The following is a 16,064-nucleotide window of genomic DNA, read 5'->3' as shown; positions in this document are numbered from 1 at the left end:
TCTTTGCAGTGGAGCCAGGCAAGGGTGCTTCAATCTCATGCTTGCTTTTAGCCGATTCTCACATTTTTAATAATATTTTATCTTTTTTTTTTTCCCCTTTGACCTTGTCTAACTGTTGTCGTTTGGTTTAGATATGTGTAGATAGTGCTCTGCTTCCTGTGCATGTGCAACATCTGCAGAAGGTATTCTTCTGTCTAGGCTGTCTTTCCTGACACAACTGCTGTAATGTTGAGATTGATGCCAAAGGCAGTGTGTTCTCAGGGTATGTGAACTACTGTGTGCTGCAGACAGTAAAAAGTGTTGGTTTCACTGTGTTTCTGTGCATCCCTTACAGTATCTGAAACAGTGATGACTTATCAGGAAAAAACAGTAGTTCTAAGATCATCATTTTGCTTATTTGCTAGATAATAAATTTCAGAATGGCACATCTTCTGAGGCTAAAGCAAAAAACCTGTGGAACTGCATGATTTGAAATATCAGTGGAGAATGGACATCTGGAAGCACAATTTTGTGCTTCCTCCTACTTATATTTGTGTCTCTCCAGATCCATTCCTAAATTTTGTCGTGGTTTCTCAGCTAGTACAGAAGATGTATGACTCATATGTGTAATTAAAGAAGCATTTTATCCTCTTCCTTTCCTTCTTCTAAAGTTTTTTCTCCCCTACAGTTACAAGTTTTTCCTATTTCCAGTTATTGACAGATATTGCTTTGGGACCACAGTCACAAGCAGATGTGCCAAAGAAAGCATTTAGCCAATGGCTTTTCCTGGCTATGTGTCTAATGGAGCCAGATTTTCAGGGTGTGTTCTTCTCTTAAACATTCTAGTTAAAATCTCTTGTTTTCCTTTGGTGGTCAGACAGTAAGTCAATGGCCCCCTTCAGTTCTTTACAATGTGGCTGGTTCTCTGTGGCTGATTAGCTGCTTTTGTGTTTTCCTGTTTTGTTGCTCTAGCAGTTTTGCTTCAGTACTACCTGTAAGAGTTTTGTGGATTCATGCCATCATGGTGCAGTGCAGTGCTTGCATGTTGAATTGGTTAAAAACTATTTAAAGTATCTTGCAAAAATGTGTGTGTGTATATACCAATGTAAAATAATTTTTAGAAACTCTGTCATCAAGCATGCATTCTTTCATATTCTTCCCTTTTAAGAACAAAAAGAGACCAATATTTGCTATTTGCACAGTTTTGTTCTTTGTTTTGGAGAAATATTGGCACGCTCCTACTATGTGTGTAATGTAATATGTTCGAAAATGATGTTTGGTGATGGCTGTGGTAAACTGTTCTAAAGAGCCTGTTTTAAGAGTCTTTGGATTATAAGAAGGCAAAACCAGCTTATAAAGGCTATTGTCAGGAAGTCTTTAATATTTTCAGAAATCTTTTTCAGAAGTTTTCTTTGTGGAGTCTCACCTTTATTTTTTTATTTCATCTTTATATGATCAAAACCATCCTGTCTTTTAGGCTATGAACCGTTCCCTTGCAAATGTGATTCTTGGGGGCTATGGCACTGCATCAACAGCTGGTGGGAAACCCATGGAAATTACTGGAACTCACACAGAAATCAATTTGGACAATGCAGTTGAAATGATAAAAGAAGCCAATAGTATTATTATTACTCCAGGTAAGACTCTCTTGACTTATACAGCAAGAAGTTCAGAGGATGTAATTAAAAAAAAATATCCCAACCAAACAAAAACACAAAACAAACCAAAAAAAGGTAGCAGCAAAGAGGTTGCAGTATGGCAGCAGCATATCAAATGTTGACTGGGTCCATATGATTTGTATTTGCTCCCTGGTCAGGTATCATTCCCCTGTGCAGAGATATGTGCCACTTCATTTTTCTTTGTGTATGTGTCCTCTAAGTTTGTCCTTTTTATTTGTATTTTAAATTCTTCAGAACAAAGACTATCTTTTGTAAATTAAGCTTACACCACAACAGCTGTACACAAAATTAACTGAATTCTAAGCACAACTACAGTACCAGTGGTACCAATTGTACCAACAGATCTGTTAAATCCTGAAAGACAGGATTTTGTTTACACTTCTCATGTACTTGCTCAATCCTGCATTTGTTTATGAAAAAGAAAGGCCAAAAACCCCCATCCAAAATGTAGTTAATATAAATACTGTGATTAAAGTAAAAAAAAACCCAGCCTGAAAACCAAAACCTGAATCGTCTGAAATGATTATGTTGGCTGTTCATGTTGTTTAGTAGTACATTCCCTGAAAGGAAAACTCAGATAGGGGACAGTTCAAGACTTCTTCAACTGAATGGCATGACTCATCATGTTACACTCATTTTAGCACTAGAATGTGAAGAATGCTAAAATACAAATTTATCTTTCATTTTGCTTCAACTTTAAAGAGACCATCAGTGAGGTAGGGTTCTGATTTGGTAAGCTACCTTTGTTTCTGAAGAAGCTTGCAATCATCTTCAAGGAGTTTGCCTCTTTCTCCAGTGGTCAAACCTTAAACACACCATTAATAATATATGCTTTTTATTTTTATCCTGGGTAAAGTTGCTCTGATGAATTAGCTCAGAGAGACTGAAAACATCCTTTTCTGTTAAAAGCCATATCCAGCTACTAGATTTGCATTAAGCAGATTGAAATTCTGTTGAGGATAATGGTTGTGAAGTAACCTGACAATTGCCCTTTTATCATTTTTTCAAAATACCTGTCTGAAACATCCTTTTCTGATACAGAAAGAAACATGTCTTTTTGTGAGGTGAAATAAGTGCTTTTGTAGTTTGGCTGGTCAAATCACTGCACTGTAAGTGGTCAGGAGATCAAAAAAGAGATTACTTACAGTGGTCAGGCTGGGAATGTATGAGAATCTGATGAGTTTTTAAAATTTTTTTCATTTTTTTAAATTATGAGAACATCTCTTTGTGTGGAAAGTACACTTATTGTCTGCAACTGGTCTTTCTTCTGCACTAAAACAGGAAAATATGTTAAAATTTTGAAATTCTTTCAGGTTATGGCTTGTGTGCAGCAAAAGCTCAGTACCCAATAGCTGATCTGGTGAAGATGTTGAGAGAACAAGGGAAAAACGTCAGGTAAGTGCTTTCCTTGATGGGAAGTATTATAGGTGGTTTGGTTTGGTTTGTTTTTTTCATTCCATTAAAACCTCTAGTTTTGGTTTAACATTTTTTTCAGCATTGACAGAGGCACAGAATAGCAAAGTTAAAGATACCTCTGGAGATTGTCTTGTTCATCCAGCACCCTTGCTCAGACCAGAATCAACTGGAGAGGTTACCTAGAATCTTGTCCAGTTGGATTTTGAATATCTTGATGGAGACTGACGGCCTCTTTTGGGCAGTTTTTTATGATGTTTAGTCATCCTTAGGGTAAAACCAATTTTTTCTATATTGCAATTTGCAGCTTTTGCCTCTTGCCCATTCCCTGGATATCCCTGAGAAGAATTTGGCTCTTTTTTATTGCCCTTCATCTATATTTATACACAGTGATAAGATTCCCTTCATCCTTCTCTTCTGCAGGCAGAAGAATCCCAGTTTTCAGCCTCTCCTCTTATGGCAGATAAACAATTAAGCAACTTACACCTACACATATGGGGCTCCTGTAGGATTTTGCTGTTGCAGGCAAGACTGCTATTAGAGTTCTTTGAGCATCTCATGAAAGGATGATGGGAGTGCATGTCTCCAGTCTCATGAATGTATTCTGCTGGAGTGCTACTCCAAAAAACAGATAATTCTTAGGTTTCCAGTATTGACCTCAAGTCCTTTCCTCCGGTTTTCTGTAGACCTTATAGATTCTGAAAGTACTGGAAAGCAAACATTATGTCTTTCTTGCTGATTGTTTGAAATTTTGCTTGTTTTCTATTTATGATGACTTAATATTTTAAAATCAATCGAGGCTCAGTTTTCATTTCAAACAAGATATTTTGGCAGATGCTTGTTAGCCAGACTCATTCTCTGATTTCCATATGTTTATTTCAATTAGATGGTGATTTTCCTTTGGAATCATTCCTCTAGTAATTAGGGTTTTTTGGTTTTGTTTTTCTTCTTCCACTGCTTTTCCAACCTTATTAAAAACTTGCATGTAAACTTTTGCAGCGTATTACAGCATTTTGTTGGGTAACAGTAGAGTTCTAGGGTTTAGCAGCCATAACTTGTTAGTGTTTAACCAGGATTTTGCAATTTTGCATATAAAATTGCTTTATGGATGTGTTTGTTTGTGCAAACATGAGGAATGAGGGTGTGTGGTAGTGTATTTGCTTCTTGCAGCAGTCTTCACACCTTGATTCTCCATGTTTAGCAACAGCTCTGTGTGTGTCCAGATCGCATTTGAGGACGCCTTAGTTGTGCAACAAAAAACCCTTTCATGGCTAATGTGATGACAGTCTTGTATACTTCTGGCTTTCCTTTCAGTGCTTCTGTGGGGGGTTAGCTCTTTTTTGACCAACCATAGTGAAATAAAAAAATAAAAAAAAAAAAAAAAATTTTTTTTTTTTGCCTTTTATGTTGGCTTTGCAGGGGAGAAAAGTGAATGAGTCCTGAAATAAATGGCTTATACTTAAAATGAATCAATTTCAGGAAGGGATCGCTGCAGTGGTTACCTAGTATTTTAATTAAATAAATCTGTATTTACAGTTTGTGGTAATTCAGGCCTTTCATCACTTTGCTGAGCTCCCATGGTGTTCATTGACTGCAGCTGTTGTCCTCTGGTTTCAGTAGGCCTGGAGTGCCTCGGGACCCTAATGCACTCACCATCCAGATGTAGTGACACTCTCACACACACGCTGTGGAGGGCTGCTAGCATGGACACAGGATTGCATCAGTCTGTAATGCCCATCGTGTGCCAAGAAAAATTGTGACTGTCATATGGTCTGGTTTTTTGTTTCATGGCTCACCACTGATCCAGAGAAGCTGTTGTTTTAATTTGCTTTGCCTATAGCCATAACATTCTCATTGAACACCACAGATTATATAACATGATGCATAACCTTTGACTAAGATTTAAATTTAGAAATACAGGAGAGATTTTGGAAACTTTAGACTGTTTTAGTTACTCAGTTGCATAGCTAACATCATTGCTCACTTGAGATGGTTGTGCAGCAGATCACATCTTTAATGCATTAGTAAAGTCACAGAGAAAGCTGGATAGTACTGAGCCTTGAGTATAGTTTTCCCTTGTCATGGATGGATAAACAACTAAACTTTTTATAGGCTAAGTCCCATAGCCCCCTGAATGTATTGGCCTTGGAGAGGAAATGACTGTTCTACAACTGGTGTTGTATTTCTGCAAAGTTAGAAGTAATTAAATTGTTGAAAGTTCCTGCCTTACTAAAGTTCATCAGCCACATGTAATGTTGTTTGTAGATCCCTGGTTGTGAAATTCTGATTTTTCCTATATAATAAAACTATATTCTGTAGTAATTTTGTATATAGAAACATACAGTCTAAAACTGTATGTTCTCATATATGCAAGAGTTGTTGATGCTCTCCATATCCACATCCAGTTAACTGTCCTAGTTTTTACCACAGTATGACTTTCTTGAGACATTTTCTATCAATGTGTTTTGTTCTCCTGCACAGTAAGATGTTCTTGATAAGAAAAATGCACTTTGATATGGAAGGATTATGCTTAAAATTATGCTTCATGTATTTCTAAATAATTACATAGTTAATAAGTTGATTTTCTGGGAATTCATAATTGAGAGACATGCACATTGCCTCTTTAACAGCTTTTCAAAATAGTGGCTAGGAAGTTAGTGTTCTGGTTCGGGTTTTTTTTAACCTTTTTAAAGGTAGATTTCTTCAAGACCTGGATTTCTGTCTTTTGATGCTGGAGAATGTAATTACTTTTGAACACATGAAAACAAGGGTTTTCTACATTTTTGAAAATATGGTAGTATTGATTTAGTATTGTACCTGTGTTTTAAAGTTTTTTTACTGATATGTCAGTGGTTGAATTCTAATCAAATGTGTTTAGTGTTCTGATTTTTTTCTCCACTCTTTAATTTCTTGTAAGTGATAGAACATGTGCATGAGTATGAGTTACACATTTATCTGCAAATTAATAAATAAAACTGTTTATGGTATCAGTTTAAAATCATCATCTGTTGGGGCTCTACAAGAAAATCTAGAAGAATTTTAAAGGATGAGCTGTTGAGATGCTGTCCCAAACAGCCCTAACAGACAGTGTAGCTCATGTGCAAGATGGAAATTACTGTCACTGATGAGAGGCAGCATACGAAAATGTGCTGGTGCAGGTTTCTGGGAAGCTGAGTTACACACAGCACGAAAATTCAAACTGTGTACCTGTGTGTCGGTTCTTGGTTTGTTGTAATCAGCTTTGGTGTGTGGGTTCTGAATTATTGATGCTGCACATGAAAGGACAGCTGAAGTCCAACAGGTCTGTTTAGCTCCAGTGCTTTATTGCTGTAGTTAGAACTTGCAAACCATGCAGTGCCTGATGCCTTCTGCAAGGATGCAGCTGTAACTGTGTTCTCCTGGGGGAGTATTGTAGGTGTGCTGTTGGCTCCGTATGGGTCAGCTCACCTCTGCATGACCTTACTAGGTCAGTATATGATGCTTTGTCGAAGCAGGGTCTTGTTTTTTGCCTCTAGTTCAGTTCTTGAGAAGGCTATTGCACAGAGCTAAGATCTATTTGCATTTTGCCCCTGCTGTCATAAACCATAGTGGTTGGAAATAGGGAGCCAGTATCAGCCCTTATTTAAGTATGTGTAATTTAGCTGTCTAACTTAATTTAAATTTAACTGACTTGACTGCAGCAGAGCCACAGAGCTTGAGCCATGCCATAGGACTGGTTTTGAGGACATGTGTTGCCTTCAGCATGACAGTAGGTCTAAGCTAGCTGGGCCAGCTTATAACCTACAGCTATCCATACCTATGATAAACATTATACTCTAAGTCATGCCACACTGCAACTGTTACATTGCAGGATTCAAGATGTGGAATACTTGAATGATGTACTTTTCTGTTCATATAGATTGTTGGTCGCTTTTTTTCCCCTTCCCGTTACCTAGAATAATGGATTCTTGTTTTTACTGAAAACAGAGCTGCAGAGAGTTGTCTTAATAAAGTGAATGAGATGTGAGGATCTGTAAGTGAAGCTAAACCCTTGGGCAAATATGACATTCAAGATGTTGAGTAAGCTCAGTTAGGCGCCAGGCAGATGTTACTTTGCTCTGCCCAGCTTTGGTATAATGACAGCAACCCTATCTTCTTGCTGATGAAGTGATCTTGAAACACTTCTGTACTGGGTTAGGTGCTGCTATTGTCAGCCACCTCTTTCACTATTGATTACAAGAATGTTATTTAGCCAGCTGTAATAAAGATAGATACTGACTTTATGAGCTGTATGAAAAGTAATTTCTATTCTGAGATTTTTCAATAATATTTTCATGCTATAGCTGTCTTTTTGGTATTGCTGACTTCGTATTATTTCAGCCACCTTCAGACCTTTCTATCCCACTCAACTCCAGATGAAGTGTTTTCTGTGCTGAAAGTGCAAGATATGTGTATGTCAGGAGTTTAGATATTTAGTCTAAATTTAAAATGAAATGCTGCACTTTTGTATTACTTTAAAAAGTTCAAAACATAAACTTGTGTGCTGTGTTGTCTTTATGAAACTATAAAACTAAAAGGTATTCAGTAGAGGCTGGTTAAAAGAGTTGAATATCCTTGCCTCAAGCTGTTTACCTATGAAGTCTATGTAGCAAGTGATGTACACTTACTTCAGTATTTGACAACTGTTGGTGGTAAGCAAGCCCTACGTTATGTTGTTGGGTCAAAAGAAAAAATTCTTGTTGAATTCTGTGTTTCAGTGAAATACTAGAATAATGTTTCAAGTCATACACAACATGGCTGTGACTATGTGTTGTGGTTTAAGATTCTTCTTGATTTATAAGCAAACCAACTAAGCTAAGGGAGTTCCTGCATTACTGTTGACAAAAGAATATCAAAGAAACTTTGCAATTTTTCACTTGAAAGCATTTTTGCCATAAAATATGTTTCCCTTTTAAAATAATTTGTGTTAAATTTTTGAATATGAATGAGGTTCATGTTATGAACATCTGAGACACCATATGTAAAAAAATGTTCCTGCTGAAATGCACATAGCTTTGAAGAACTGCTGCTGTTGTGAGTTGGATGCAAGATTGTTGCTTTTATTAGACACATTATGAGCCATCAAGGATTTTTAGTATCTGTTTTGCACAGTTAATTGAATTTTGAATCCTGCTTTTTATTGGATAGGCTGATTTCAGTCCAGAGGTGTGTAAATGTTACCTTGTAACATAATAAGAGTCTTAGAGAAACTATAATTTTAGATTACTCTTTTTCACATTCTTGCGCATCCAATTTTGAGTAGTACTGGCAAGCTACTGTCATATTTGGTTAACAGACTCTTACAAGCAGACTTTTGGGAGTCACTTCAGTATTTGTCCAAAAAAGCTTTTGTATGAGAAGCTTTCTCAAACTTTTTGAATACGCAGTATGTGGTTTCAAGCAGAGTCTGTCAGAAGTCTCTAACTACTGATGGTTCATGCCATAACTCTTCCTGTATGAAGATAATTTGTCCCTTTCTTTTCTTCTTTCCTTGCCTCTTGCCAGGAATGGCGAAGTCAAAGGTGAAATTCATTCTCTTGGCAGCTTAAATTTTGGCTTTCCAGCCCTTGAAATAAGATTGTGTGTGTATATAGTACTTAATAGAAACCTCACGAGTATTTTGTTTTGTGTATTGCCAAAGCAGCTTTGGTCGCAAAGGCTCTCAAATAATTTTATTAGACACAAAAGAGAATTTTGTTGGAAAATCTATTTTCACTGCCAGAGGAGTGATGAGTTTTCTCAGGGGTATTTCAGAATAAGAGTTCTCCTTCTGCACTGTTAGTGATCAAATTTGGTATACTTAAGATCTATCTGCAGTACTACACATGGCTTGTGTTACTGAGTGAGTGGTGTGAAACATAAGCTGTTAGTAATTTGTGCTGTATGTTTGCTCTCCTTCTGATTCTAGGTATTAGCCTTTGCAACAGGGTCCCAAATGTTTACTAGCTGAATACAATCTGTTCCTGTTCTTCTTTAAAAGAATTCTTTCTAAAACTAGCTTTTATCCTACTCTTCGACCTAGAGCTTAAAGTTGTATTATATCTAGTACAGTGTGGATTAATCATATGTCCTTAATTTGGTTGCTGGAGGTCCAATTGTCTCATGTTTTATTGTATTAATGTTGCCTTGATGATGGAGTGCTCAGTTGCCCATTTAAGGATGTATTTGTACAGTCTTCAATTCACAAGTGATCTGTGTTAATTGGACTGTGACTTGTGGTCCATCAGTCATTCCTATCGCAATAGAGTTGAAAATAGAAGTATATGACAATCCATCTGTCATGGCAAGTTTATTTATTAGTAATGCTCTCCTTTCTGAAGAATTCTGAATTACTTTCATTTAATTCCTGACTTACTTGGATTTCTGTTCAAAAATTTCTCTTCCAAAATCCAAGAATTCAAAAATCCAAGTTTTTTCTTGACTATTTTCTTTCTCTTCTAAAATATCTGTAGACTTCTAAATTAAACATTATCTTCAGCCCCATACAATGTTAATCTGAGGCACTTCTGGCATGTGTGAGTCAGCATTCCATCTGGTGATAGCTTCAGAGATGGAAAGACAGAAAGCGCACATGACAGTAGGCATGGATATGCCTTGCTTGTAAGGGCCAGTAGATGATCAGAAGAGTACCAAGAGGAAACAGATTTGCTTCTAAACAAATATGTATTTGGTTTGCAGCTAAACCAGTTTGACATCTCCATTCTGGCTTTTTCAGGTTTTTACTCTTAGGGAGCTGCATACCTGCCTGAGCACCCCAGGTCTGTCTGAAGTTTTAGTAACTCATGAGCAGCGTATTCTCTCTAAGTTGTTTTTGAGCTGTTCTGAAAACATTTTTTAAAAAGTTTATGCTTAAAAGTTTATGTTACAGTTTCTTAGCTCTTTACCTTTTCACTCCCCATCCTTTTTTTGGTCCCCTTTTCATTTCCTCCTGAGGTCAATCCTGAGAAGAAAGTGGCATGTTAACCTAATTCAGCTAGGCATTCTCTTGTGCTTGAAGTCTTGTGCTGTTAATTTTTCTGTTGGATTAAAAGTGTTCATACAAGTGTTTCTTGTACATACTCTAGACATACCTGGGTCAATAAAGTCATTTGTTAAGGGCATCTTTAGGTCTAGGAGTAGTTTTGCTTCAGAAAGGTGGCATGATCTCTTGTCTTTTTCATGGCAATCTTATTTAGTCTGTGGTGTTTTCAGTGGTGTAATGGACCTGAAAAATGAATCAATGTGGATGGTAGTTTTGGAATTAAAAGGATCGTTTCTAAAAGTCTGAAAGAATCTGTCGCAAGGTTTGAAATATGGTACTGCTTGGAAGGTGAGCTGTTAAATTTTAGCAGTTTCTTTTTATTAATTGTCATTTGTGCTTATACTTAAGAACTTCTCAGCCTTCTGAGTCACAGGTGACAATTTTAATGTATATAACTCAGTAGTCCAAACTTATTAATGGGGTTTTTTCCCTTTTAGGTTTGGTATTCACCCTGTGGCTGGTCGTATGCCTGGTCAGCTGAACGTACTGCTAGCAGAAGCTGGTGTTCCCTATGATATTGTACTGGAAATGGATGAAATCAATGAAGACTTCCCAGGTTAGCACACGAGCCATAAGCTTATACTAGATTGGATGATTTATTTGATTCTGTTTTTGCACTGCACAGGGATTTTAACAATAGAAAGTCAAGAAGTCAAGCCATTCAGTTTCTCTTTGTAGATGACTAGAGGTCTTTTTTTGGGGGGAAAGGTATGGCGAGCTTTTTTTTACTTGCTTGTAGCTGAGAAGTAAATGGCAAATGCTGTGTCTTTATTATCTCTTACTGCCCCGTCCTTGCAGAGGAAAATTATTATAGCTTCTTTAGGGTAGATGACTTGACCCTGTCATGTACTGCAAACCTGTACAGCATTGTACTGGGCAACTTCTTGCATTTTTACATTTTTATTTACAAGGCAGAAGGTTGGTGCTAAAGATTTTTCAGAAGAATATTCAAAAGAAAGCTAGGCACAAAAAAATTTGAAAGTAGTGTGTGTATTCAACCACATTTAAATATCAAAAGGTTTTAAATTTTGTGTAGCACGGTGATCTAATGAATCCTTTGGAATTGGATTGTGAATGTTTGTAGTTTGTTAGAGGTAGCTGCCAGCACATTTGAAATCTCATATATAATTTGCCTGAGAAATTTGTAAAATACTTGTGTCCGTGCTTAACCATTAGGGGTCCTTCTGCCTAGAATGTACATCAGCCTCCGTGCTTCGATTTCAGATAATTTTTCATCAGTGTTATTTTCTTTGTCTTGCTGCAGAGACTGACTTGGTCCTTGTAATTGGTGCAAATGATACAGTTAATTCAGCAGCTCAGGAAGATCCGAACTCTATCATAGCTGGAATGCCAGTTCTTGAGGTCTGGAAGTCCAAACAGGTGAGACTAACAAAGTTGAATTATCACCTACCTTTAGCAAGCTTTTAAAAACATGGTTTATAGGATAAGCTAACAGGATTCTTCCACTATTCTGGTTTCCACAAGAAGCTTTTCTTCAAGTTGTCCAACAAAATGGTCAGTGCTTTGCAAGTGTGATGCACTGTTCATGATTTTAGAATAATCATCAAATGCTTTAGTGAGACCAATGATGACTGCAATAGAAAGGATCACTTAGAGTGCTTCTACTAGAATGTGATTAGAATAAATGGTGGTCTGCTTACATCCGCAGCCCTGAAATATTTCTTTACTAATACTGGTTTTGTTAAGTTTATAGTTGACAACTTTAATACTGAGGTGGAAATATAAGAATGAATAATATGCTTAAATAAAAAAATAAATAGTAATTAAAAACCAACAAACATCCTTCCCAAAAAAACCAAACAAAACCCTTGACTCAGCCATGCAAAAAAATGCATGGCTGAGTCAAGTAGAGTGCTTAGATTGTCCAAGTTGAACCAGCGGTGTAGTTTACAGTTTTGCTCTGATCTAAAGTACATATACTTGTGTTTCCTTGGTGTGAAATCTTTGATACTTTGTTCTGAATGCAGCCCTGGCCTAAGTTGTTCTGTGGGTTATCCATTCAAGTACTCAGTCACAGGCATATACATTTATCAGCAGTGTGTGTAGCTATGTATTGCAATTTGAGAAATAAAAATGGACACAGTTAAGGTAAAGCTTCTCAGTTTCTCTGCTGAAGATGCCACAGTTAACTAATTTGACGCTTAATAGGTAAAACTGGCTAATTTTTTTTTTTAATGTCCTATGTATGAAGTAATACAGATGAATAGTAAAGAGACTGTTGCACCAAGTATTGGTGTAAACACTTATCTGAATTTTATAGCTATCAGGGAATTGAGCACTTCAAAATTAGTCTCAAAACCCTTCAATGTTATGGTCATCAGTGGACATGCCTTGCTTTGACTTTATTACATGGAATAAAGTAAATGCATGTGCAATGTCCACAATCTCTTAATCTGAAATATAACATTTTTTTTAACAACAAAATATTTCTGAAATTGATCTGGATATCAGTTTATCTGCTATATTAAAATTTGAAATAGATTTTCATAGCAGTGAGCGCCCTGTTTTGGTCAGAGGTTTCTCTATATTTGTTGTTTTTGTGTTGCCTTTGTTTGTGGAAGTGTGGTGGCTGTGCTTTCCTGTTTCAAACATGAACTCTTTATGTGCAGGTCATTGTAATGAAGAGATCTCTGGGAGTTGGTTATGCAGCAGTGGACAATCCCATCTTCTACAAGCCCAATACTGCCATGTTGTTGGGAGATGCTAAAAAGACATGTGATGCCCTGCAGGCCAAAGTCAGGGAATCGTACCAAAGCTAAATACTGATTTATATTCTGCTCATATTTCCGACTACAGTTTTGTCACAGAGGTCACAGAAAATGAGAGGTGGAAGAATCTCTCAATGTCCTAAGGCAGCTGGCTTTTGGAGAAGACAGCATTGACTCCTAGGAGATGTAGTTCAGTCAGGGGATATAGACTTTTATAAAAAGATGGGCAGATTAGCCCTTCAAACTAAATCTCCAATGAGACAATGCATAAAAGAATAAAAATGGGTTTTTTTAAGGTCAACATTGTGCTGTTACAAGGAGGATCTAATAACTCATGGCCATCTTTAAGTAGTTACTGACTTCCTCCTCCTTACTGTCTGTACTTCTGTCATGGAAATTCACTAAAAAATACTGTGCCAAAACTGTATTCAGTCTTATCATCAAAGCTGTTTTTTGGCTGGTATGGACAATGCAACTGTTGATTTCATCAAAACTTAAAAATAAATTTCAAACAGATGGAAGCAGGAGCAAATCCTTGCATGTCCCTTCAAACTCAGGACATTCTCTGAAATAGATGTGTACATGATTTGAGATCTAAGCATAATGTTAGTTTTCTTTTGGGGATTGTATGGATGCTGTGAATCAGGAACATTTTAGAAAGTTACTTTGCTTTTAAATACAGTTCCACTTTTTATGGTGCACACTTATGTTAAATGAAACACAGGATATCAGGCACTTGCCAAGTAATCTTCTAGTCTGACAAGGAAATGTACATTTACTTGCACTGCTTACCTATTTAAGCAGCTGATCAATTCTCCATCATTTCTAGTTGTTGCCTTTTTAAGTGTCTGAGAAAAAATACGGTCCAGTTCTGCACAGGCAGAATGTCTTGCATACCTGATGTGTTCACAGAATTCGGACCACAGTGTTTCAGTTTGTTCACTTAGCTTTTAATTGTACTTACTACTTTAGTAGTAGTGATGCTTAGTGATGCTTTCTTAATTAATATTCTTGTGATGCTGAAAAAGAAAACATTTGAATTCTCACTCTCTATTCTCCTCTTGTGAGATCCCACCTGGATTGTTATCTTCAGCTCTGGGGCCCCCAACACAAGAAAGATGTTGAACTGTTGGAACAAATCCAGAGGAGGCCACTAAGCTGATCACAGGTCCTGAGCACCTCTCCTGTGTGCACAGGCTGAGAGGGCTGGGACTGCTCAGCAGGGAGCAGAGAAGGCATCGGTGACACCTTGTAGCACTTTCCAGTACCTAAGAGGGGCCCCAAAGAGGGTGGGAGAAGGACTTTTCACATGGGCATGTAGTGACAGGACAGAGGGGAATGGATTCAAATGAACAGAGGACAGGTTTAGAATAGATGTTAGGAAATTCTTTGTGTGGCAGTGGTGAGGCAATGGAACAGGTTCCCAGAGAACCTGTGGATGCCCCATCCCTGGAATTGCTCATGACCAAGGCAGTATGGGGCTCTGAGCAACCTTGTCTAGTTGAAAGTTCCCTGCCTATGGGGTTCCAAGTGCACCTGGATGGTCTTTAAGGTCCCTTACAGGCCAAGCCATTCTATGCTTCTATATTTAAGATGCTGAAGTTAATTAGAATTTTTTCTAAATAAATAAGCTATTGTTTGGACAGCACAGAAACATATTAAACCTAAAATCCAGTGTTTTGATTGGCTTTTCACTAATCTAATTAAAAGCACTGTTTAGTTTCCATAAAAAGTCCAGCAAATTTAAATTATTACATAGATTGCTGTTTTGTTTTTATTCTAGTAAGTATCCTTGACTGAAATTCAAATATTTGCCTAATAACATGGATTTGTCATATTTCCATAATGATATAGCAACTGTCTGTGGTGAAAAGGCAAAATAGAAATCACTGTCCTTGTGTTAGAGAAGACAAACTATTATGAAGAAAGTCTTGAAATTAATCCATTTTGGTCGAGAGAACAAACATTTTTTTATTACACCATGCATAGAGACCTCATATAAAATACAGCATTTCTTCTTGGCTACCTCTGTTTTTATGTGAAAATCATTTAAAACACAGATTTTGAACAGGTAATACATTAAAAATGTAACAATATACTGCAGATCTATAATTTTTGCAGATCTCTTTTCTATGATTTGACATAAAATTTTTCATGCAAGCACTTATATGTTGCATACTGCAGGAAAAGGCTTGTAACTGAATTTTAATTTAAAACACTGTGACACCTATATTTGAATGTAGCATATATGCTTCTCAATTTCATTGTATTCAAGTTTTCCTTCAGGTCTATAAAAAATAGGAGGGAAATTGGAGAAGAGGGAAGACAAAGAAATAATTCTCCATCTCCCTTCCAGCTAAGCAAAAGGAAAAAAGGGGATTTTAAGGGATCTAACATGCTAAAGCATTAATTTTTGTCTTGTCCAACTTGAAGTATCCAGCTGCAGTATGCATCATGTCTCTTATAGATCTTATATTAGCTATCTCTTCATAGATTGCTAATATAAGATCTACCTTTTCTTTAAAAAATAGCATATGGGGGAGGGACAACACTTTTTCATTTGTTCTTTGAGAAAAACCTCATTCTGTTACTTTGGATCATTAGTACCACGGTTCTCTTTAACATGTGCTTTTCTGTGGAACACTAGATAATTGCTGAAGTGCTAATAAAAAGTCAGTTATTTTTCTCTGTTGATAACTGTGTTTGTTTTCTTCTGTTGTTTTTCCTGAGTAGTTAACTAGTCCAATGTTACTTTTGAAAGTTAAAATAATCAAGCTGCCACCAAAGGATGTTGAGATTGAAGGCTGTAGTGAATGGAAATCATAATAAAATATTCTTTTTCTTTTTTCTTGTCTATTTGCATTGGTTCTTTACGTTTTTTCATTCTAGGTATGACTGTCACCTGCCCATAGCAACTTCACTTAGCTTTTCTAGTGAATGAAAAGGGTTAGACAGTTGAGAGTGATTGAACAATGTATGTGTTGCTTTTTCGAGATTAAAGAAGATGAAAGAAAAGCTATAATAACTGACTAGCTAATTAACTGAGTAGTTAATTTTCTAGTGGCTCCAGTGTGAGATGAATACTTTCCCTTTGAGCCAGATACCATGAAGATTTGCTTCCACTGTTTCTTCGTTCTACAAGACTGTCGTGTTGATTGCTGTGATGATTTCAGTTTCTACCTTCAAAGTGAGTGATAAGTGAATAATTTTAGCCATCCAACAGTC

General features: G+C 36.8%; 1 protein-coding gene across 4 annotated transcripts in view; it reads left to right on the top strand.

Annotated features, from left to right (window-relative positions):
• NNT (nicotinamide nucleotide transhydrogenase) overlaps positions 1 to 15,686 on the top strand; it is a 43,049-nt gene extending 27,363 nt beyond the window's left edge. For all 4 annotated transcript variants that reach the window (XM_059836863.1, XM_059836862.1, XM_059836864.1 and 1 more), the window contains 5 exons: positions 1,457 to 1,616; positions 2,972 to 3,053; positions 10,548 to 10,666; positions 11,375 to 11,490; positions 12,741 to 15,686. In XM_059836863.1, coding sequence (XP_059692846.1) covers positions 1,457 to 1,616; positions 2,972 to 3,053; positions 10,548 to 10,666; positions 11,375 to 11,490; positions 12,741 to 12,890 — 627 coding nt within the window. In that variant the 3' untranslated portion in view covers positions 12,891 to 15,686. The remainder of the gene's footprint in view (positions 1 to 1,456; positions 1,617 to 2,971; positions 3,054 to 10,547; positions 10,667 to 11,374; positions 11,491 to 12,740) is intronic.
• Positions 15,687 to 16,064: the final 378 nt, after the last annotated feature.

Source organism: Haemorhous mexicanus, chromosome Z (genome assembly GCF_027477595.1).
Source record: "Haemorhous mexicanus isolate bHaeMex1 chromosome Z, bHaeMex1.pri, whole genome shotgun sequence".
Lineage (NCBI taxonomy): Eukaryota > Metazoa > Chordata > Aves > Passeriformes > Fringillidae > Haemorhous > Haemorhous mexicanus.
The sequence above is the reverse complement of the archived record's forward strand: the minus strand, read 5'-3'. Positions and strand labels throughout refer to the sequence as shown.